The sequence below is a fragment of the Symsagittifera roscoffensis genome, chromosome 6 (assembly GCF_963678635.1).
Source record: "Symsagittifera roscoffensis chromosome 6, txSymRosc1.1, whole genome shotgun sequence".
Classification (NCBI taxonomy): Eukaryota; Metazoa; Xenacoelomorpha; order Acoela; family Convolutidae; genus Symsagittifera; species Symsagittifera roscoffensis.
Window position 1 is genome coordinate 16,887,687 of NC_087067.1, and position 25,117 is coordinate 16,912,803.

General features: G+C 32.7%; 1 protein-coding gene across 2 annotated transcripts in view; it reads right to left on the reverse strand.

Annotated features, from left to right (window-relative positions):
* LOC134848204 (uncharacterized) overlaps window positions 1-25,117 on the reverse strand; it is a 44,891-nt gene that overhangs the window by 18,146 nt on the left and 1,628 nt on the right. Inside the window, exons 1-3 of one of the 2 annotated variants that reach the window (XM_063865577.1) lie at window positions 15,221-15,277; window positions 14,587-14,934; window positions 13,281-13,553 (exon numbers count right to left, since the gene is read on the reverse strand). In XM_063865577.1, coding sequence (XP_063721647.1) covers window positions 13,281-13,553; window positions 14,587-14,632 — 319 coding nt within the window. In that variant the 5' untranslated portion in view covers window positions 14,633-14,934; window positions 15,221-15,277. Of the gene's footprint in view, window positions 1-13,280; window positions 13,554-14,586; window positions 14,935-15,220; window positions 15,278-25,117 lie in introns of those variants that run through there. The other variant, XM_063865576.1, reaches the window with a different exon arrangement.

Genomic DNA, 25,117 nt, shown 5'->3' on the forward strand with positions numbered 1-25,117 from the left:
ATTGAGTGAGAATTCATGCAATGTGTTTTGGGTTAAGTTATAGAGTTTGTGATTATATTTAGTATTGTGTATGTATTCTAGTATATGGACTTCGATGGGCGATGGGCTGTATATATTCGTGGGGAATGATTAGTGGGCGGGATTCTTCAATGTCGAAGGACTTCGTTAGTGAGCAGAAGACGTACATTTGTCTGATGGGGTCATAGTTACCGAGGATGCCGTGGTTGATGCCGTTGGTTGACGCCGTGGCTTAGAACTGGTCCATTATTTCGATTTGTCAAAAAATAGATTATAATCCACTTTTAATCAATTAAAATGAAATATTTTTTATTTTCGTTGATATTGAAAGTGAAAACATAATATAAAAAATTAGTTTCCATGAATTTTAGGTGCGGGCAAGCATAAACATTCCGCATTTCTTCAAAAATTGGAACAACAAGTTTGATTTTGGGTTTCAATAATTTAACAAATCGGTCATCAAATCATTAAATTGTTCATTAAAATTTTTAAAACATTTTCAACCAGAGTGGGGATTTTTTCGGGAGTTAGAAGGAAAAACTTCTTAAATTTCTGTCATTTTCCCCGCAAATATGGTCCAACGCTGCTCCGTCATTTTACTGGCTTCTTTATAACAGCAAAAATTATCATAAATTTGAGGGGGGGGGTTCATGTTTCTTTTATGGAGAGTTTTGTCGGTCGAGCGGATCCATTCAATTTTAAAGTGACATTAAAGTGGCATGAGTAAAAAGAGAAAATTTAAAAAGTTTTCATTATCAAATATCAAAGAATAGTTTGCAAAAAAGGATCAAAAAACTTCATTTCTAAGTTATCAAAGTTTAAAATTTTTTTCGATATGTAACTAATTATGAAAACTAATGCCAACGATAGCCTACTTTGATTTATTCTAGTGTACGCTATTTTTGTTTGCAACACCGGCTGATGGTTTTCTCCATGAATTTTGATTTTAGAAGTGCCATTTTTACAACTGCGCCTCCCGTTACGCTGAAAAAGAACGTCTTCAAATCAATGACAATGTTTGCTCAACGGAAAGCAGGCCACTTTTTCTTAGCGAAGAGAAAACAAGCAAACATAGCAACTTTGAAATACATAGACCTTCAGAAAAATCGATATTACAACGCTACCATATATCGTGAATCATATAAAATCCTTCATACATTTTTTTCAATGTAGCTCTCGAATTATTTTGATTCACTTCAAGAGAGCATTTTTTGAAAAAAAGCGTACAGCATCTCAAAAAATTATTCCTATTTTTGAAAGAGAAGTTTTGAAAATAATTACTGTAGTCTGAAAACACGTTGGAGCTGGAATTGATCAAAGCTAGTATCTGTTTGGCAGGAACGGAATATTCAATGACTCAAGTTCTGATAATCGTCAATAAACCTTTCCATCAAATACAAGACAAGACTGCTCGTATCAGCACAAATTGCTGTTCAGACTGCCCTTTCAATTGGTTCACGAATGGTTTTTGGTAGATTAATTATTTGGCAAAAATATGAAATTTAAGCTGAAGAACATCAAAATTCTCGATACACCTATCCATCAAAAACAAGACAAGACTGCTCGTATCAGCAAAAACTGCTGTTCAGACTGCCCGTTCAATTGGTTCACGAGTGGTTTTTGGTAAATTAACTATTGGCAAAAATATGAAACTTAAGCTGAAGAATATCAAAATTGTCGATACACCTCTACATCAAATACAAGACAAGACTGCGCGTATCAGCAAAAACTGCTGTTCAGACTGCCCATTCAATTGGTTCACGAGTGGTTTTTGGTAAATTAACTATTGGCAAAAATATGAAACTTAAGCTTAAGAATATCAAAATTGTCGATACACCTCTCCATCAATTACAAGACAAGACTGCTCGTATCAGCACAAACTGCTGTTCAGACTGCCCTTTCAATTGGTTCACGAGTGGTTTTTGGTAAATTGATTATTGGCAAAAATATGAAACTTAACTTGAAGAATATCAAAATTGTCGATACACCTCTCCGTCAAATACAAGACAAGACTGCTCGTATCAGCACAAACTGCTGTTCAGACTGCCCTTTCAATTGGTTCACGAGTGGTTTTGGTAAAAATAATTATTGGCAAAAATATGAAACTTAAGCTGAAGAATATCAAAATTGTCGATACACCTCTCCATCAAATACAAGACAAGACTGCTCGTATCAGGACAATTTGCTGTTGAGACTGCCCTTTCAATTGGTTCACGAGTGGTTTTTGTTAAGTTAATTATTGGCAAAAATATGAAACTTAAGCTGAAGAATATCAAAATTGTCGATACACCTCTCCATCAAATATAAGACAAGACTGCTCGTATCAGCACAAACTGGTGTTCAAACTGCCCTTTCAATTAGTTCACCAGTGGTTTTTGGTAAATTATTTATTTGGCAAACTTATGAAAATTAAGCTGAAGAACATCAAAATTCTCGATACACCTATCCATCAAAAACAAGACAAGACTGCTCGTATCAGCAAAAATTGCTGTTCAGACTGCCCGTTCAATTGGTTCACGAGTGGTTTTTGGTAAATTAACTATTGGCAAAAATATGAAACTTAAGCTGAAGAATATCAAAATTGTCGATACACCTCTCCATCAAATACAAGACAAGATTGCTCGTATCAGCACAAACTGCTGTTCAGACTGCCCTTTCAATTGGTTCCCGAGAGGTTTTTGGTAAATTAATTATTGGCAAAAATATGAAACTTAAGCTGAAGAATATCAAAATTGTCGATACACCTCTCCATCAAATACAAGACAAGACTGCGCGTATCAGCAAAAACTGCTGTTCAGACTGCCCGTTCAATTGGTTTACGAGTGGTTTTTGGTAAATTAACTATTGGCAAAAATATGAAACTTAGGCTGAAGAATATCAAAATTGTCGATACACCTCTCCATCAAATACAAGACAAGACTGCTCGTATCAGCACAAACTGCTGTTCAGACTGCCCTTTCAATTGGTTCCCGAGTGGTTTTTGGTAAATTAATTATTGGCAAAAATATGAAACTTAAGCTGAAGAATATCAAAATTGTCGATACACCTCTCCATCAAATACAAGACAAGACTGCTCGTATCAGCACAAACTGCTGTTCAGACTGCCCTTTCAATTGGTTCACGAGTGGTTTTTGGTAAATTAATTATTGGCAAAAATATGAAACTTAAGCTGAAGAATATCAAAATTGTCGATACACCTCTCCTTCAAAAACAAGACAAGACTGCTCGTATCAGCACAAACTGTTGTTCAGACTGCCCTTTCAATTAGTTCACCAGTGGTTTTTGGTAAATTGAATATTGGCAAAAATATGAAATTTAAGCTGAAGAATATCAAAATTGTCGATACACCACGCCATCAAATACAAGACAAGACTGCTCGTATCAGCACAAACTGCTGTTCAGACTGCCCGTTCAATTAGCTCACGAGTGGTTTTTGGTAAATTAACTATTGGCAAAAATATGAAATTTAAGCTGAAGAATATCAAAATTGTCGATACATCTCTCCATCAAATACAAGACAAGACTGCTCGTATCAGCACAAACTGCTGTTCAGACTGCCCTTTCAATTGGTTCACGAGTGGTTTTTGGTATATCAAATATTGGCGAAAATATGAAATTTAAGCTGAAGAATATCAAAATTGTCAATACACCTCGCCATCAAATACAAGACAAGACTGCTCGTATCAGCACAAACTGCTGTTCAGACTGCCCTTTCAATTGGTTCCCGAGTGGTTTTTGGTAAATTAATTATTGGCAAAAATATGAAACTTAAGCTGAAGAATATCAAAATTGTCGATACACCTCTCCATCAAATACAAGACAAGACTGCTCGTATCAGCACAAACTGCTGTTCAGACTGCCCTTTCAATTGGTTCACGAGTGGTTTTTGGTAAATTAATTGACCAAAAAGAATATCAAAATTGTCGATACACCTCTCCATCAAATACAAGACAAGATTGCTCGTATCAGCACAAACTGCTGTTCAGACTGCCCTTTCAATTGGTTCCCGAGTGGTTTTTGGTAAATTAATTATTGGCAAAAATATGAAACTTAAGCTGAAGAATATCGAAATTGTCGATACACCTCTCCATCAAATACAAGACAAGACTGCTCGTATCAGCACAAACTGCTGTTCAGACTGCCCTTTCAATTGGTTCACGAGTGGTTTTTGGTAAATTAATTATTGGCAAAAATATGAAACTTAAGCTGAAGAATATCAAAATTGTCGATACACCTCTCCTTCAAAAACAAGACAAGACTGCTCGTATCAGCACAAACTGTTGTTCAGACTGCCCTTTCAATTAGTTCACCAGTGGTTTTTGGTAAATTGAATATTGGCAAAAATATGAAATTTAAGCTGAAGAATATCAAAATTGTCGATACACCACGCCATCAAATACAAGACAAGACTGCTCGTATCAGCACAAACTGCTGTTCAGACTGCCCGTTCAATTAGCTCACGAGTGGTTTTTGGTAAATTAACTATTGGCAAAAATATGAAATTTAAGCTGAAGAATATCAAAATTGTCGATACATCTCTCCATCAAATACAAGACAAGACTGCTCGTATCAGCACAAACTGCTGTTCAGACTGCCCTTTCAATTGGTTCACGAGTGGTTTTTGGTATATTAAATATTGGCGAAAATATGAAATTTAAGCTGAAGAATATCAAAATTGTCAATACACCTCGCCATCAAATACAAGACAAGACTGCTCGTATCAGCACAAACTGCTTTTCAGACTGCCCTTTCAATTGGATCACGAGTGGTTTTTTGTTATATTAAATATTGGCAAAAATATGAAACTTAAGCTGAAGAATATCTAAATTGTCGATACACCTCGCCATCAAATACAAGACAAGACTGCTCGTATCAGCACAAACTGCTGTTCAGACTGCCCTTTCAATTGGTTCCCGAGTGGTTTTTGGTAAATTAATTATTGGCAAAAATATGAAACTTAAGCTGAAGAATATCAAAATTGTCGATACATCTCTCCATCAAATACAAGACAAGACTGCTCGTATCAGCACAAACTGCTGTTCAGACTGCCCTTTCAATTGGTTCACGAGTGGTTTTTGGTAAATTAATTATTGGCAAAAATATGAAACTTAAGCTGAAGAATATCAAAATTGTCGATACACCTCTCCTTCAAAAACAAGACAAGACTGCTCGTATCAGCACAAACTGTTGTTCAGACTGCCCTTTCAATTAGTTCACCAGTGGTTTTTGGTAAATTGAATATTGGCAAAAATATGAAATTTAAGCTGAAGAATATCAAAATTGTCGATACACCACGCCATCAAATACAAGACAAGACTGCTCGTATCAGCACAAACTGCTGTTCAGACTGCCCGTTCAATTAGCTCACGAGTGGTTTTTGGTAAATTAACTATTGGCAAAAATATGAAACTTAAGCTGAAGAATATCAAAATTGTCGATACATCTCTCCATCAAATACAAGACAAGACTGCTCGTATCAGCACAAACTGCTGTTCAGACTGCCCTTTCAATTGGTTCACGAGTGGTTTTTAGTATAATAAATATTGGCGAAAATATGAAATTTAAGCTGAAGAATATCAAAATTGTCAATACACCTCGCCATCAAATACAAGACAAGACTGCTCGTATCAGCACAAACTGCTTTTCAGACTGCCCTTTCAATTGGATCACGAGTGGTTTTTGTTATATTAAATATTGGCAAAAATATAAATTTTAAGCTGAAGAATATCAAAAGTGTCGATACACCTCGCCATCAAATACAAGACAAGACTGCTCGTATCGGCACAAACTGCTGTTCAGACTGCCCGTTCATTTGATTCACGAGTGGTTTTTGGTAAATTAACTATTGGCAAAAATATTAAACTTAAGCTGAAGAATATCAAAATTGTCGATACAACTCTCCATCAAATACAAGACAAGACTGCTCGTATTAGCACAAACTGCTGTTCAGACTGCCCTTTCAATTGGTTCACGAGTGGGTTTTGGTCAATTATTTCTTGGCAAAAATATGAAACTTAAGCTGAAGAAAATCAAAATTGTCGATACACCTCTCATCAAAAACAAGACAAGACTGCTCGTATCAGCACAAACTGCTGTTCAGACTGCCATTTCAATTGGTTCACGAGTGGTTTTTGTTAAATTAAATTTGGCAAAAATTTGAAATTTAAGCTGAAGAATATCAAAATTTTCGATACACCTCGCCATCAAATACAAGACAAGACTGCTCGTATCAGCACAAATTGCTGTTCAGACTGCCCGTTCAATTGGTTCACGAGTGGTTTTTGGTAAATTAAATATTGGCAAAAATATGAAACTTAAGCTGAAGAATATCTAAATTGTCGATACACCTCGCCATTAAATACAAGACAAGACTGCTCGTATCAGCACAAACTTCTGTTCAGACTGCACGTTCAATTGGTTCACGAGTGGTTTTTGGTAAATTAAATATTGGCAAAAATATGAAACTTAAGCTGAAGAATATCAAAAGTGTCGATACACCTCGCCATCAAATACAAGACAAGACTGCTCGTATCGGCACAAACTGCTGTTCAGACTGCCCGTTCATTTGATTCACGAGTGGTTTTTGGTAAATTAACTATTGGCAAAAATATTAAACTTAAGCTGAAGAATATCAAAATTGTCGATACAACTCTCCATCAAATACAAGACAAGACTGCTCGTATTAGCACAAACTGCTGTTCAGACTGCCCTTTCAATTGGTTCACGAGTGGGTTTTGGTCAATTATTTCTTGGCAAAAATATGAAACTTAAGCTGAAGAAAATCAAAATTGTCGATACACCTCTCATCAAAAACAAGACAAGACTGCTCGTATCAGCACAAACTGCTGTTCAGACTGCCATTTCAATTGGTTCACGAGTGGTTTTTGTTAAATTAAATTTGGCAAAAATTTGAAATTTAAGCTGAAGAATATCAAAATTTTCGATACACCTCGCCATCAAATACAAGACAAGACTGCTCGTATCAGCACAAATTGCTGTTCAGACTGCCCGTTCAATTGGTTCACGAGTGGTTTTTGGTAAATTAAATATTGGCAAAAATATGAAACTTAAGCTGAAGAATATCTAAATTGTCGATACACCTCGCCATTAAATACAAGACAAGACTGCTCGTATCAGCACAAACTTCTGTTCAGATTGCACGTTCAATTGGTTCACCAGTGGTTTTTGGTAAATTAATTATTGGCAAAAATATGGAACTTAAGCTGAAGAATATCAAAATTATCGATACACCACTCCATCAAAAACAAGACAAGACTCCTCGTATCAGCACAAACTGCTGTTCAGACTGCCCGTTCAATTGGTTCACGAGTGGTTTTTGGTAAATTAACTATTGGCAAAAATATGAAACTTAAGTTGAAGAATATCAAAATTGTCGATACACCTCGCCATCAAATACAAGACAAGACTGCTCATATCAGCACAAACTGCTGTTCAGACTGCCCGTTCAATTGGTTCACCTGTGGTTTTTGGTAAATTAATTATTGGCAAAAATATGAATTTTAAGCTGAAGAATATCAAAAATGTCGATACACCTCTCCATCAAAAACAAGACAAGACTGCTCGTATCAGCACAAACTGCTGTTCAGACTGCCCTTTCAATTGGTTCACGAGTGATTTTTGTTAAATTAAATATTGGCAAAAATATGAAATTTAAGCTGAAGAATATCAAAATTGTCGATACACCTCGCCATCAAATACAAGACAGGACCGCTCGTATCAGCACAAACTGTTGTTCGGACTGCCCTTTCAATTGGTTCACCATTGGTTTTTGGTAAATTGATTATTGGCAAAAAGATGAAACTCAAACTGAAGAATATCAAAATTGTCGATACACTTCTCCATCAAATACAAGACAAGACTGCTGGTATCAGCACAAACTGTTGTTCAAACTGTAAAAACAATTTCAAACAGAGTGGGGAATTTTTACGGGAGTTAGAAGGAAAAACGTCTTAAATTTCTGTCACTTTCCCCGCAAATATGGTCCAACTTTGCTCCGTCATTTTACTGGCTTCTTTATAACAGCAAAAATTATCATAAATGTCTGGGGGGGGGGTTTCATGTTTCATTTATCGAGAGTTTTGTCGGTCGAGCGGATCCATTCAATTTTAAAATGACATTTAGGTGGCCTGAGTAAAAAGAGAAATTTGAAAAAGTTTTCAGTATCAAATATCAAAGAATACTTTGCAAAAAAGGATCAAAAAACTTCATATCTAAGTTATCAAAATTAAAAAATTTTTTTCGACGTGTAACTAATTATGAAAACTAATGCTAACGATAGCCTGCTTTGATTGATTCTAGTAGACGCTATTTTTATTTGCAACACCGGCTGAAGAATATCAAAATTGTCGATACACATCTCCATCAAATACAAGACAAGACTGCTCATATCAGCACAAACTGTTGTTCAGACTGCCCTTTCAATTGCTTCACCAGTGGTTTTTGGTAAATTGATTATTGGCAAAAATATGAAACTTAAACTGAAGAATATGAAAATTGTCGATACACCTCTCCATCAAATACAAGACAAGACTGCTCGTATCAGCACAAACTGCTGTTCAGACTGCCCTTTGAAATGGTTCACGAGCGGTTTTTGGTAAATTGATTTTTGGCAAAAACATGAAATTTAAACTGAAGAATATCAAAATTATCGATACACTTCTCCATCAAATGCAAGACAAGACTGCTCGTATCAGCACAAAGTGTTGTTCAAACTGCCCTTTCAATTGGTTCACGAATGGTTTTTGGTAAAATAATTATTGGCAAAAACATGAAATTTAAGCTGAAGAATGTCAAAACTGTCGATACACCTCTCCATCAAATACTAGACAAGACTGCTCGCATCATTACAAACTGCTGTACAGACTGCCCTTTCAATTGGTTCACGAAAGGTTTTTGGTAAATTAGTTATTGGCGAAAACATAAAATTTAAACTGAATGTTCTGATTGCACTTAAAGCCAATTAAAACGTTTTTGTTTTGGTTAAATAATTAACAAAATAATTGAGTAAAAACAAACATTTTTTTTTTCATTTCATACCTCCACACGATATATCGCGCGTTGATTGTCCCAATTTGCCCAAAATAGCAATTTTCAAATCGCCGTCAAATTGCGAAACATGATCACAGTTATAAAAATTTTTTTCTAGATTGGTGCTCAAGGCATCAATATCTTTCAAGTGGTTTAAAACTATTCCTTTAAAAATGCTTGGCCAATAAGTCGAAAACTGGCTGAATAAAAAAACGCACACCAAGCATAGATATTCGGCATTTTCTTCGAAGATCGGAAAAAAATTTGAGTTGTGCATGGTTTTATTGAGACCAATTAGTTTATTGCCTCTATTAAAATTGAAACGACTTTGTAGTGCGGGATAATTCTCCACGTATGAAATATAAAACGAGCATTTTAGCCAGACTCTTAGAAGTTACTTTAGTTTAAATCAAGGAATCGATCCCCTGAGTAATCAAAAAGGTTGTGAAAGTCGTTTGGTTGAAAATAAATCACCCGAGCATGTATGTATATTCCCCACTTTTTGGAAAGTAAAGTAGAAACAAAAACTACATGAAATCAAAACATTTTTGAGTCACCGGAAACTTCGGAGACAGTTTTTTGAATTTTCAGTTGGACAGTTTTTTCACGTCTTTTCGAGGCACATAAAGTTTGCAAATGACCTCACAATGACGTTTCAAGGATAACAGTTGATTATAATCAATTTTCGAGGTCAAAAACGTTTCCACTAAAGTCAATTAAAATTACACTTCGGGACCACGCAATTGTTTTTAGTCCATTATAACCCATTATTTTCTAGAACAGTTAATTGATTTTAATTCATTAAAATCCATTATAATGAATTACACAGAAGCGATGTGGTTCGTTGCATCACTTGCAATACCACGAAAATAGCATTGAAAGTCAGCAAATAAGAAAAGATAAAAGAGCCATTTAATACAAAAAAAACGGATAATTTCTCCAAAAAAAACCACAAAAAACATCAAAATGATGCCTGAATTGATGTTTATTTGAAGAAACACGTCCAGGAACACATTCCACGAAAACAGTTGAAAATTAAAAACATAATTGAAAATTAAAAAACAGTTTTTTAGTGAAAACAAAATTGTTGTCATGAAAAGTTTTAAACTAAAAATTCAGGTGACTAAGTCAATAAAATCAAAGCCAAAATCATTTTTTAGGTAAAAACTCCAAAATTACGAAGTCAAGGCTGGTAGAATTACAAATTGCAGAGCAAATCAAGACCTACAAAGCAACTACATTGAAAACTGCTCAGAGCATTAAAGTTCTAAGATGCGGCAACTAAGCCGACAAACTTAAACAGAAAAATTCCAAGCAGACATGTTTTTTTAAACGTAAAATTTCCCGTTTAAAAAATTACATGTTGCGGTCAGATGCGTGTTCGTTGCCTTCAGTCTAAGTGTGCCAAAGACGTTAAGAAAATTGAATTCATTATGAAAAAAGATACCAAGTGATGCAAGTGATTCTGTCAAACAAGTTGTTAACCCGACTCAAAGTCTATATTCCGACTTGAGAAAGCTTGCTAATCACAGGCGTAATAATGCATTATAACCTGCAAAAACTTGCAACATTTTCTGCAGTACTTATGGCCTACTCCAGTTCTAAACCTAATCCCACTTATTTTGATGAAACGATAATTTTGATGAAACGATATCTATTACAAAACAAAGCCCCTCTTCAAAGCCACAAACCTTCCGTTACTTTCGTTACAAAAATCGGAACAATAAAAAAACAGTTGTCTCACGTTTGGATAAGTGTCTATTCAGTACGTCGTCTAGCGCTGTTAAGTTTAGGCGTTCTCTTAAACAAATTTATGCCCGCAATGTGATTCCATGAATAATAATCCATTATAATAAATTTTCAGGGTATATCTCCACAATATTTTGAATTAACTGATTATAATAGATAAAAACAGGCTAAAAGTACACCCTTGTACTTGAGTGAAAAAATTGGTGAGTGAGGGGGTCGGTGGAGTGGGGTTCAAATTCAAAGGCAGCAAAAATCAAAACTCTAAGGGAAGGAACCATAATTGTGTGTTCGTGTGTGTAAGTGGGGGGAGTGATAATTATGGGGAAGGGAAGGCAGTAAGAATGGTGGGTGATATACCCCAAATAAGACGGCAATGTTAAAAATTAATCGTGAAGTAAACAAGTAGAAAACAATAAAAACAGTTTTTACAAGCCAAATTTATCTCAATTTAGCTCTTGCAAGGCTCATTTTTTGAGTTTATACAGAAATATTCTGAAAAATCCAAGCTTTTCTGCTACAAAAAAGTTATAGTCAATTACAATCCATTACAATCTAATATAATCCCTCATTTTTTATTATAATTATCTTCTCTTTAAAAGTTTATAACCGATTTTTTATCCATTATAATCAGTTAATTCAAAATTATGTGGCGATACTCCCTGAAAATTTAATATAATGGATTATTATTCATGGAATCACATTGCGGGCATAAATTTATTTAAGAGAACGCCTAAAATTAACAGCGCTAGACGACCTACTACATAGACACTTATCCAAACGTGAGACAACTGTTTTTTTATTGTTCCGATTTTCGTAACGAAAGTAACGGAATGTTTGTGCTCGGGATGGGTTTTTTTCCTCAGACAAGTTTCGACTTTTTAACTAGCCATTTTTTACGAATTTTTTATCATTCAAAAGGTATTGTTGTCCTGAGCTGAAATTTGAAAAGATATTCCACCTGTGATCATTTTTCGTAGAGTTACGGGGGTTTAAAAATTGCCATTTTGGGAAATTTGGGACAATTAACGCGCGATATGTTTCGCACTATTGACGCGTAAGCGGAGATTTAATCCGTCTTAGAAATCGTTCCAAATTGGTTAAAAGAGGCTTATTTGCCATAATTGGTTTGTTACAAGGAAAATTACTTTTCAAGAAAACCATTTTTAGCCGACTGACCGCAAAAATTTTTTAAAGGCGCCAATATATACTAACTTTCAGGGGGAGCGGGCGCCAAAAAAACGCGATCAAAAAATGCTTTTTATTGTTTTTGGAGAGTTCGGGTAATTAAATTGGTCGACCCAAGAAAATTTTTTCCGAAAAACCGCTCCCTTTGAAAAATTTCTGCGCACGCCACTGATCCATACATATAAATATAAAGATGTCGAACTAAAAAAAAAGGCCGAAGAAATTTTCGAAAATCCGCTCCCCCCTCGAAAAAATCCAAGGTCCGCCCCTGTCAATAATTATACACACACACACATGTATGCATATATATATATATATATATATATATATATATATATATATATATATATATATGCGACATTTGAATTCTATATATATAAATAATTATATACAGGGCGGATCTAGAATTTTTTCAAGGGAGGAGCGGATTTTCAAAAAATTTAGAACTTTTTTATGTAAACCATTTCAAATTAGTATAAAAAGGGTACCCTTTGGATCGGCATGGGGTCGAATCCCTGAAGGAAAAATTTTTGGGAAAAATTTGACGACAAAAATCGAGTTTTTTGGCGCGCGTTCCTCTTTCAAAATTAGTTTTATTTAGAACTTTTTTATGTTAGTCATCTCAAATTAGTATAAAAAGGGGACCCTTTGGATCGGCATGGGGTCGAATCCCTGAAGGGGGCGTCCGTCCCCTAAATCCGCTGGTGTGTATATATTATATTTTGTATTATATTTTGAATTATTTTTTATTAAAGTTTATATAAAAAATGACTTTTAAAACACTTTTCCTGAGCAAGAAATAAACAAAAATAGGAAAAAATGATTAAAAAGATTTATATATTTGTTTAATTTATACATTTGTTCCGACCATTGAAAATGGGGATGGATTTAAATTCAAGTGCGTTTTAGTTTTTTCTTTTTTGTTCTCTACGCAAAACCAGGATGGCAGTGAGCTCGAATTTTCAAAAAGTTGTCTCAGTGTCGAGAAAAACTGGTTTAAAATTTTTGAGTTTTAGTCCAGTGTCGAGCGAGTAACGTTCATTTTAAATGAAAAAAGGCATATCGCCAAAAAAATTTGAATTCTAAAAACTAGTTTTGGAAAAGCTTCATGTATTGTTTCAAAAATTAACGATCTATTTTTTTGAACATTATTTTAACTTGTTCAATCTAACAAGAGCTAAAAATAAAGTAACTAAAAGCTTTTTCCCTGACATGAGCAGTTTCCTCATCTACCATAAACTAGCCACTGCGCTGTATAATATAACATTACGAGTATATACCTCTGGACCAGTGGAAGCGGAAGTTTGGTCTGTTTTTGGGAGTAAGGGAGTAGTATGCATTTTTGCATCTGGACACACAAGGCACCTCAGCCTGACCTCCGTTCTCCCCCATCACCAGAAGAGGTTGCTGAGAGGTCAAGCAGGAAGAGGTTGGGTCATTCGAAGAGGTCAGTGGAGATGAAGATGGACGATAAGAGGCGTGATTTGAAGTCATTGCGTAGGGGGATTTTGTGTATTCCCACAAGTCACTAAGGAAGTATCCATCAACATGGGCTGAAAATAAAACGCATATTGCGCAATTTTATACGGCGGATTTAGGGTTTTCTCGACAGGGGGAGGGGGGATTTTCAATTTTTTTTTAGAAAATTTTGTCTTGTTTATTTTAGGTCGACCAAATTGAGTTTCCGAGCGGTCCCAAAATACTATAAAGATCCTATTTACACACAAATTTTTTGTGTCAAACACGATTTTTGTGTCAAAACTAAAAACCAAGAAACTTCATGTTCGAAATGCATGTTTTTTAAATTTATCTAGAAGATAGATAAACGGAAATTTTTGGCAAAATAAATGTATTTTAGTGTTTGGAGAGAGCTCGGAACATCAATTAGCCCGGCATAAAAAAGTAGACAAAACTTTTTAAATTTTCTAATTTTTCTAAATTTAAAAGTTCCCGTCGAGAAAACCATATATTCGCCCCTGATTTAAACAACGATCACGTATCATGGGCCTTCACGTATCATGGGCCTTCACGTATCATGGGCCTCAAACCATCGTACCTCAAGTTTATTGTACTGTAATTATATAGGACAATTTTAGCTTTTAGCAACATTAAGGCAAATGGATGTACAAATTTTCAGACTGGGGTATTTCGCCAGGTGTCAGTTTCCTCGTCAAAAAATCCATTTTAACAAGGAACTTATAATTATTGTTAATTTTCCATAATAAATCAAAAACCTAAAATTTTGGGGTATTTAGTGAATTCCATGAAAAAATTAATTTGAAAACGTAAGCAAGACCCTAATTTTTGAGTGACCACAAACTCGCATATGAAACAACCTGGATATCAACAAGACCGCTTTTCCATGCAACCCAAATATTAATGGTTAAATTTTTGCCTCAATTATGCCAACACAACAACATAATGCTAATTGAGGTAATGCTAATGATAAAATTTTGTCTGCAATTAACTTCTCATTATGACTATGTCTGTTGAAAGGGCTTAGTTCAACATGTAACAATCAGCACGTTTTGTGATTTCCCTATTATTTGCAACATGGGGGAGGGTAGTTAAAAGTTCATTAACTACCTGTCATGCAAAGCATCACGCCAACGAGAAAGGATGAAAGAAACATGATGCAACAAAATCGTTTTTTTTTAATCGTCCAGCGCTTTTATTTGTCTGCTTGCAAATCTTCCACACTTTCTGTGTTTTTAATCACCCAGCTCACTTCCGTTTTCCAGTGCCACTCGAGACTATCATCGCGTGAAATTTAGTCGGTTGGGGGAGGGGGTTGACCGAAATATTTGACCCAGTTTGCCCAAAAAGGAAGATAATTGACTACGCCAAGGTTCCTTCGGCACTGTCTATAATCGCCACATCAAATGCATTGCCCAAAACTCAGCAGTCCGAAATGTTGATTTCTGGTTGTTTGCTCTAAATAAAGATCCACAAAATTTAGTGGGTTATCTAGCATAAATGGTATCAATATCACTGCCAATCCCGAAAGGGATATCAGTAAAGAGAATAAACAGAATAAAAGTCAATTCTGAATGAGTTTTCATCATTAGAATTCATCACCAATTTTATATTTGAAACTTTAAGGGAAAATACTATCAAAACTTTGATATGAGAAGAATGGCAGTTATTGCGGTAATCTTTCTGAAAAAAATTTTATAACCGATTTTCAAGTCTCAAAAAAATTCTCTCACAACATCCTCACCTTGAAGTCGAGATAAAAATAGATAAATGGGCTTGTGGCTGTATGAACAAAACGCAAAATCTATTGCAGTAACAATTTTGCAGTATGTGAAGATAGTTTGAACAATGCACATAATTGATAAATGATGATTACGCCATATTCTTGATTCAGCGGGAATATTTGGAGTATCGTCGACCTATATTTGCGACTATTAATTAGCTTTCAGCTTCAAGTAAGCCCGCCCATTTACGAAAATGGCTGAAAAAAAAAAGATATCAACTACGCACAAAACATCAGTAACAATAAAAGACATTGTGAAAATCTAGATGGCGCTGATACAAAAGATGATTTCTTGTGATTTATTTTTTTAACCACCAAAACTTAAATGCGTCTATAATAAGAAAAAACTCATGTTACAAAAACCTTTTCAATTCTCATGTCATTCAAAATGAATTACTTTTTTTCGCATAAAATAGCAAAATTTTTTACCCTGTAAATTATTACTACCGAGGAATTCAATACTTGCGAGATTCTTCGCATGCCGAATGGACGCGAGCATATTGTCAGTTTTCGCAAGTCCACTGACAGTCCAAAACTTTTCTACATCAAATACCTAGAGTCTCTTCCCATAAAAATTTGCGACTGATGTTTCGAGGATCAAATTTTGACAGTTTTTTGCTTCCTAAAATTTTGTTATTTAGTTTCTGAAATTTTTTTAACGAAAACAAGCAGCAATGAAAAGTTAAATCTCGTAAATTTCCGTTTTTCAAACTTTAACGAGGAAAGCAAAAATAACTTTTTCACTTGCTATTGTCTTATTTCAATGAATTAGCTTCTTTTCGATTTTTGTCATTATCAATTGAATATTTCTAAGAATTGTAAATTCACTTGAAAAATGTTAAACGGTTTTTTGGAAGATAGTCCGACAATTGTTCAAATTAAGCGGCTTTCAGTTAAAAATAGTTTTAGAAAAAATTAAATTTCAAATAAACATACGCTTCTATAATTGAAATAAGAAACCAAAATAGAAATGATTTGCTTTTCGGAGAACATTTGATTAAAACATTGTTGTATTCAGATTAAAATGATAAAACAATGTAAGTTTGTATTGTTTTTTCTCTGAATTGAAATTACTTAAGGGAAAAAAACTGAGCTATTGATCTCTGACGATGTAGGGAGATGAAAAACTGAATTTTGAATGCATCATGAAAAAGTGGCCTTCTAAAACTTGGTAGTAGAAAAACTTGAACTATTCAAGTTATCACAAGTGGAGTTAAAGCACTATTTTTGAATTTGTAGTATTTTTTTAGAAGTTGATAGCCGAAAAAAATATTGTAAAAAACGTAGAGAAACGATTGGTACTAAAAATTTGTGGCTTAAAACCTATTGCTTTAATCAATGACAGAATTGTATAGCGTACAACATGATTTAGTTTGATGACTGCTCAAAAACTATTCCCGCAAAAATTTCTGTTTGCTAAATTTTCATTTTCCCCAGCAAAATTTGATTAGAAATGACTATCGGAACAGAAAACTAAAGTAAAAAAACTACTTAAGCAGGTTCCAAAAACTCTGAGCAATTCTATTGTTTTCTCTTTGTAATATGTAAAATTTTAAATAACATAGTTAATTGAAAGTTGTTTTTGATGTCATAAAAAACTATAATTGAAGTTACGTGGTTTTAAATACTTTTATTGAAAAAATTTGATCTGAAATAGTTTGTTTTCAATTTAAAAATAAAATTTTCTATTAATAATCTAATTCAAACATTTGTTAACCTCTACGATATGAAAACTAGCTAATGGCATCCTTAATTTGCTTTTTAGCAGCGAAAAAACAAGCTGTTTGTTAATAAATTGGTTCATTTTAAGCAAATTTTTGCGCAAGAATTGAAAAAGAAGTGTATCGTTCATATAACAACCGCACTGCTACGTTTTTATACTAATTTTTTTTTTCAGATTTTTTTTTGAGAAAACCATCACCAAAACGGTTTAAAAATTATATAGAAATAAATTTAGCAGAATTTGAATTTTAAATTGGCCAGATGACATGTTTTAATTCAATTTGAAGCGAATTGTTTAGACGAATCAAAGTTCTTTTTAGGTGTCATTAGCACAAAATATATCGAGCGTGAAGAACCCCAATTGGGCATTATTGAAACCCACATAACCATCATCAAAATCATCACAGATAAAAACTTTTAATCGGATTTGAACTCAAGACAACAGAAGTTGTTTAAACTTGTATACTGCAAAAAACTTGTCAAAAATTGCTGCTTGAAAACTCAATTTCGTTCGGAGAAACAAACCACCCCAAAAACGAAAACTCCATCTTTCAAAAATTGAAATAAATTAAAAATAAATTAGTTTTAAACAATATTAACATACATAATAAATTATATGAAGTTAAAAAACATACCTGAATCGTATGGGAGAGCATCATTAGGCCACCATTAATACGATTGCTATCATTTAGAATTTAGTTATCGGTCAGAAAAAATGTCTTTCAATCTTTTTAAGAACATTTGTAGGAATTGCGATGGGAACAACACGCCCCATTGATAGAAACTCATTGGCTTGAGTTTCAAATTCAAATGCAGTAGTCTTTGAGATTTTAATCTGTTATGAAAACTTTTTTTTTCAAGATATGACCTTCCAAAACTTGGTAGTAGAAAAACTTGAACTACTCAAACTATCACAAGCGGAGTTAAAGCACTATTTTTGAAATTGTAGTATTTTTTTTAGAAGTTGATACCCGAAAAAAATATTGTGAAAAGCGTAAAGAAACGATTGGTACTAAAAATTGTGGCTTAAAAACCTATTGCTTTAATCAATGATAGAATTGTATAGCGTACAATAACATTTAGTTTGTTGACTGCTCACAAACCAATCCCGCAAAACATTCTGTTTTCTAAAGTTTCATTTTCCCCAGCAAAATTTGATTGGAAATGACTATCGGAACAGAAAACTAACATTAAAAAACTACTTAAGCGCTTTCCAACAACTCTGAGAAGTTTTAATGTTTTCTCTTTGTATTATGTAGAATTTTAAGTAACATAGTTATTTGAAAGTTGTTTTTGATGTCAAAAAAAAATTATAATTGAAGTTACGTGGTTTCAGATACAATTATTGAAATAGTTTGATCTGAAATAGTTTGTTTTTAACTTAAAAGGCAAATTTTCTAAGAATAATCTAATTCAGACTTTTGTTAACCTCTGCGATATAAAAACTGGCTAATGTCATCCCTAATTTGCTTTTTTAGCAGCGAAAATACAAGCTGTTTTTTTTTTTAATTCCTAGTCCTAAAAGCGGTTTTGTAGGCTGCGGGTTAATAAATTGGTTCATATTAAGCAAATTTTTGTGCAAGAGTTGAAAAAAAGCGTATCGCTCATGTAACAATCGAACTGCTCGTATCAGGAAAAAACTTTGAATTTTCCGACTGTCTTTTAAGTTATATGGCGTACTGTTTGTTTTAAGAAAAATGGTGAAGTTTTGAAAAAAAGGTAAAATTTTTGAAAAAAATACTATGATTTTTCAGACTTTTTTTGAGAAAACTATCACCATATTGGTTTAAAAATTATACAGAAATAAATTTAGCAGAGTTTGAATTTTAAATTGGTCAGATGGCACGCTTTAATTCAATTTGAAGCGAATTGTTCAGACAAATCAAAATTCCTTTTAGACGTCATTAGCACAAAATATATTGAGCGTGAAGAACCCAATTGGGCAATATTTAAACCCACATAACCATCATCAAAATCCTTGCCGTTAAAAATTTTTAATCGGATTTGAACTCAAGACAACAGAAGTTGTTCAAACTTGTATCGTGCAAAAAAAACTTGTTAAAAATTGCTGCTTGAAAACTCAATTTCGTTCGGAGAAACAAACCACCCCAAAAACGAAAACTCCATCTTTCAAAAATTGAAATAAATCAAAAATAAATTAGTTTTAAACAATATTTATATACATAATGAATTATATGAAGTTGAAAAACATATCTGAATCGTATCGGAGAGCATCATTAGATCACCATTATTACGATTGCTATCATTTAAGATTTAGTTAACGGTCAGAAAAAATGCCTTTCAATCTTTAAAGAACATTTGTAGGAGTTGCGTTGGGAACAACACGCCCCATTGATAGAAACTCATTGGCTTGAGTTTCAAAGTCAAATGCAGTAGTCTTTGAGATTTTAATCTATCATGAAAACGATTTTTTTTTCAAGACATGGGCTTTTAAAACTTGGTAGTAGAAAAACTTGAACTACTCAAATTATCACAAGCGGAGTTAAAGCACTATTTTTGAAATTGTAGTATTTTTTTAGAAGTTGATACCCGAAAAAATTATTGTGAAAAACGTAGAGAAACGATTGGTACTAAAAATTGTGGCTTAAAAACCTATTGCTTTAATCAATGACAGAATTGTATAGCGTACAACATCATTTAGTTTGATGACTGCTCAAAAACCAAAATCGCAAAAAATTCTGTTAACTAAAGTTTTATTTTCCCCAGCAGAAGTTGATTAGAAATGACTATCGGAACAGAAAACTAATGTTAAAAAACTACTTAATCAGTTTCCAACAACTCTGAGCAGTTCTATTGTTTTCTCTTTGTATTATGTAAAAATTTTAAAAAACATAGTTATTTGAAATTTGTTTTTGATGCCATAAAAAACTATAATTTAAGTTACGTGGTTTTAGATACTTTTATTGAAAAAGTTTGATCTGAAATAGTTTGTTTTTAACTTAAAATGAAAATTTTTTAATAATAATCTAATTCAAACATTTGTTAACCCCTGCGATATAAAAACTGGCTAATGGCATCCCTAATTTGTTTTTTTAGCAGCGAAAAAACCAGTTGTTTTTTTTTAATTCCTAGTCCTAAAAGCGGTTTTGTAGGCTAAGAGTTAAAAAATTGGTTCGTCTTAAGCAAATTTTTGTGCAAGAGTTGAAAAGAAGCGTATCGTTCATATAACAACCGCACTGCTCGTATCAGGAAAAACTTTGATTATTTGGACTGTCTTTTAAGTTATATGGCGTACTGTTTGTTTTAAGAAAAATGGTGAAGTTTTCAAAAAAAGTAAAATTTTTGAAAAAAATACCATATTTTTTCAGATTTTTTTTTGAGAAAACCATCATCAAAATGGTTTGAAAATTATACAAAAATAAATTTAGCAGATTTTGAATTTTAAATTGGTCAAATGACATGCTTTAATTCAATTTGAAGCGAATTGTTCAGACGAATCAAAATCCTTTTAGGCGTCATTAGCACAAAATATATCGAGCGTGAAGAACCCCACTTGGGCAATATTTAAACCCACATAACCATCATCAAAATCATCGCAGATAAAAACTTTCAATGGATTTGAACTCAAGACAACAGAAATTGTTTAAACTCGTATCCTGCAAAAACAACTTGTCAGAAATTGCTGCTTGAAAACTCATTTCCGTTCGGAGAAACAAACCACCCCGAAAACAAAAACTCCAACTTTCAAAAATTGAAAAAAAAACAACAATAAATAAGTTTTAAACAATATTTACATGCATTATTAATTATATGAAGTTAAAAAACATATCTGAATTGTATGGGAGAGCATCATTAGGCCACCATTGATACAATTGCTATCATTTAAGATTTAGTTATCGGTCAGAAAAAATGCCTTTCAATCTTTTAAAGAACATTTGTAGGAATTGCGATGGGAACAACACGCCCCACTGATAGAAACTCATTGGCTTGTGTTTCAAAGTCAAATGCAGTAGTCTTTGAGATTTTAATCTATTGTGAAAACGATTTTTTTCAAGACATGGCCTTCTAAAACTTGGTAGTAGAAAAACTTGAACTACTCAAATTGTCACAAGCAGAGTTAAAGCACTATTTTTGAAATTGTTGTATTTTTTTTTAGAAATTGATACCCAAAAAAAATATTGTGAAAAACGTAGAGAAACGATTGGTACTAAAAAAAATGTGGCTTAAAAACCTATTGCTTTAATCAATGAGAGAATTGTATAGCGTACAACATCATTTAGTTTGATGACTGCTCAAAAACCAATATCGCAAAAACTTCTGTTTACTAAAGTTTTTTTTCCACAGCAGAATTTGTTTAGAAATGACTATCGGAACAGAAAACTAATGTTAAAAAACTACTTAAGCAGTTTCCAACAACTCTGAGCAGTTCTATTGTTTTCTCTTTGTATTATGTAAAAATTTTAAATAACATAGTTATTTGAAAGTTGTTTTTGATGCCATAAAAAACTATAATTGAAGTTACGTGGTCTTAGATACTTTTATTGAAAAAGATTGATCTGAAACAGTTTGTTTTTAACTTAAAAGGAAAATTTTCTAATAATAATCTAATTCAAACATTTGTTAAACCCTGCGATATAAAAACTGGCTAATGGTATCCCTTATTTGCTTTTTTAGCAGCGAAAATATAAGCTGTTTTTTTTAATTCCTAGTCTTATAAGCGGTTTTGTAGGCTAAGAGTTAATAAATTGGTTCATTTTAGGCAAATTTTTGTGCAAGAGTTGAAAAAGAAGCGTATCGCTCATATAACAATCGAACTGCTCGTAGCAGGAACAAACTTAGAATTTTCCGACTGTCTTTCAAGTTATATGGCGTACTGTTTGTTTTAAGAAAAATGGGGAAGTTTTGAAAAAAAAGTAAAATTTTTGAAAAAAAATACTTTAATTTTTTCAGATTTTGTTTTGAGAAAACCATCACCAAAATGGTTTAAAAATTATACAAAAATAAATTTAGCAGATTTTGAATTTTAAATTGGTCAAATGACATGCTTTAATTCAATTTGAAGCGAATTGTTCAGACGAATCAAAATCCTTTTAGGCGTCATTAGCACAAAACATATCGAGCGTGAAGAACCCCACTTGGGCAATATTTAAACCCACATAACCATCATCAAAATCATCGCAGATGAAAACTTTCAATGGATTTGAACTCAAGACAACAGAAATTGTTTAAACTCGTATCCTGCAAAAACAACTTGTCAAAAATTGCTGCTTGAAAACTCAATTTCGTTCGGAGAAACAAACCACCCCGAAAACAAAAACTCCAACTTTCAAAAATTGAAAAAAAAAACAAAAATAAATTAGTTTTAAACAATATTTACATGCATAATTAATTATATGAAGTTAAAAAACATATCTGAATTGTATGGGAGAGCATCATTAGGCCACCATTGATACAATTGCTATCATTTAAGATTTAGTTATCGGTCAGAAAAAATGCCTTTCAATCATTTAAAGAACGTTTGTAGGAATTGCGATGGGAACAACACGCCCCATTGATAGAAACTCATTGGCTTGAGTTTCAAAGTCAAATGCAGTAGTCTTTGAGATTTTAATCTATTATGAAAACGATTTTTCTCAAGACATGGCCTTCTAAAACTTGGTAGTAGAAAAACTTGAACTACTCAAATTATCACAAGCGGAGTTAAAGCACTATTTTTGAAATTGTAGTATTTTTGTTAGAAGTTGATACCCAAAAAAAATATTGTGAAAAACGTAGAGAAACGATTGGTACTAAAAAATTGTGGCTTAACAACCTATTGCTTTAATCAATGACAAAAATGTATAGCGTACAACATCAATTAGTTTGATGACTGCTCAAAAACCAATATCTTAAAAAATTCTGTTTACTAAAGTTTTATTTTCCCCAGCAGAATTTGATTAGAAATGACTATCGGAACAGAAAACTAATGTTAAAAAACGACTTAAGCAGTTTCCAACAACTCTGAGCAGTTCTGTTGTTTTCTCTTTGTATTATGTAAAAATTTTAAATTACATAGTTATTTGAAAGTTGTTTTTGATGCCAAAAAAAACTATAATTGAAGTTACGTGGTTTTAGATACTTTTATCGAAAAAGTTTGATCTGAAATAGTTTGTTTTTAACTTAAAAGGAAAATTTTCTAATAAAAACCTAATTCAAACATTTGTTAACCCCTGCGATATAAAAACTGGCTAATGGCATCCCTAATTTGCTTTCTTAGCAGCAAAAATACAAGTTGTTTTTTTTTAATTCATAGTCCTAAAAGCGGTTTTGTAGGCTAAGAGTTAATAAATTGGTTCATTTTAAGCAAATTTTTGTGCAAGAGTTGAAAAAGAAGCGTATCGCTCATATAACAATCGAACTGCTCGTATCAGGAACAAACTTAGAATTTTCCGACTGTCTTTTAAGTTATATGGCGTACTGTTTGTTGTAAGAAAAATGGTGAAGTTTTGAAAAAAAGTAAAATTTTTGAAAAAAAAACATAATTTTTTCACATTTTGTTTTGAGAAAACCATCACCAAAATGGATTGAAAATTATACAAAAATAATTTTAGCAGATTTTGAATTTTAAATTGGTCAGATGACACGCTTTAATTCAATTTGAAGCGAATTGTTCAGACAAATCAAAATTCCTGTTAGGCGTCATTAGCACAAAATATATCGAGCGTGAAGAACCCCAATTGGGCAATATTTAAACCCACATAACCATCATCAAAATCATGACAGATAAAAATTTTTAATCGGATTGAAACTCAAGACAACAGAAGTTGTTTAAACTTATATCCTGCAAAAAAACTTGTCAAAAATTGCTGCTGGAAAACTCAATTTCGTTCGGAGAAACAAACCACCCCAAAAACAAAAACTCCATCTTTCAAAAAATGAAATAAATCAAAATTAAATTAGTTTTAAACAATATTTATATACATAATGAGTTATATGAAGTTGAAAAACAAATCTGAATCGTATCGGAGAGCATCATTAGATCACCATTAATACGATTGCTATCATTTAAGATTTAGTTATTGGTCAGAAAAAATGCCTTCCAATCTTTTAAAGAACGTTTGTAGGAATTGCGATGGGAACAACACGCCCCATTGATAGAAACTCATTGGCTTGAGTTTCAAAGTCAAATGCAGTAGTCTTTGAGATTTTAATCTATTATGAAAACGATTTTTTTCAAGGCATGGTCTTCTAAAACTTGGTAGTAGAAAAACTTGTACTACTCAAATTATCACAAGCGGAGTTAAAGCACTATTTTTGAAATTGTAGTATTTTTTTTAGAAGTTGATTCCCAAAAAAAATATTGTGAAAAACGTAGAGAAACGATTGGTACTAAAAAATTGTGGCTTAAAAACCTATTGCTTTAATCAATGACAAAATTGTATAGCGTACAACATCATTTAGTTTGATGACTGCTCAAAAACCAAAATCGCAAAAAATTCTGTTAACTAAAGTTTTATTTTCCCCAGCAGAAGTTGATTAGAAATGACTATCGGAACAGAAAACTAATGTTAAAAAACTACTTAATCAGTTTCCAACAACTCTGAGCAGTTCTATTGTTTTCTCTTTGTAATATGTAAAAATTTTAAAAAACATAGTTATTTGAAATTTTTTTTGATAGTAGTTTTTGAGATTTTAATCTATTATGAAAACGATTTTCTTTTCATGGCATTCATCCAATTTTTTGCACTCTTTTTTCTTCTTAGTTAATAAAAACTAACTTTTTTGCTGTCTAAAAATATGCGGGTTCCTCAAAAATGACTGAAACTAAACAAACCATAAAATTTTTGTACAAGTAAGAATTACTTCAAACTTATTTACTTTTTGTTTGAAAATGAGCAGTAAAAACTAATGGACTGCTTTGTTCGCTCAAGTGTTTCTAAGGTAAGAAAAACTTTTAAAAAATTATCACCCTTATACTGTAATTTGGTCTCTCAGAAGCTTGCGCTATGCAGTTTTATTTTAGCTGAGTTTATATCAAGAAACTTAGTTTTTTAGTTAAATTTAGTTAGAACTAGTTAAAAAGTTTAATTAACATGAATATCGATAAGAGTGCGTGTATATAAACTTAACTTCAATGCCAAAAAAAATCATTTTACATTGACAACATTGAAAACGTACTTAGGCGTTTCAGTGCTT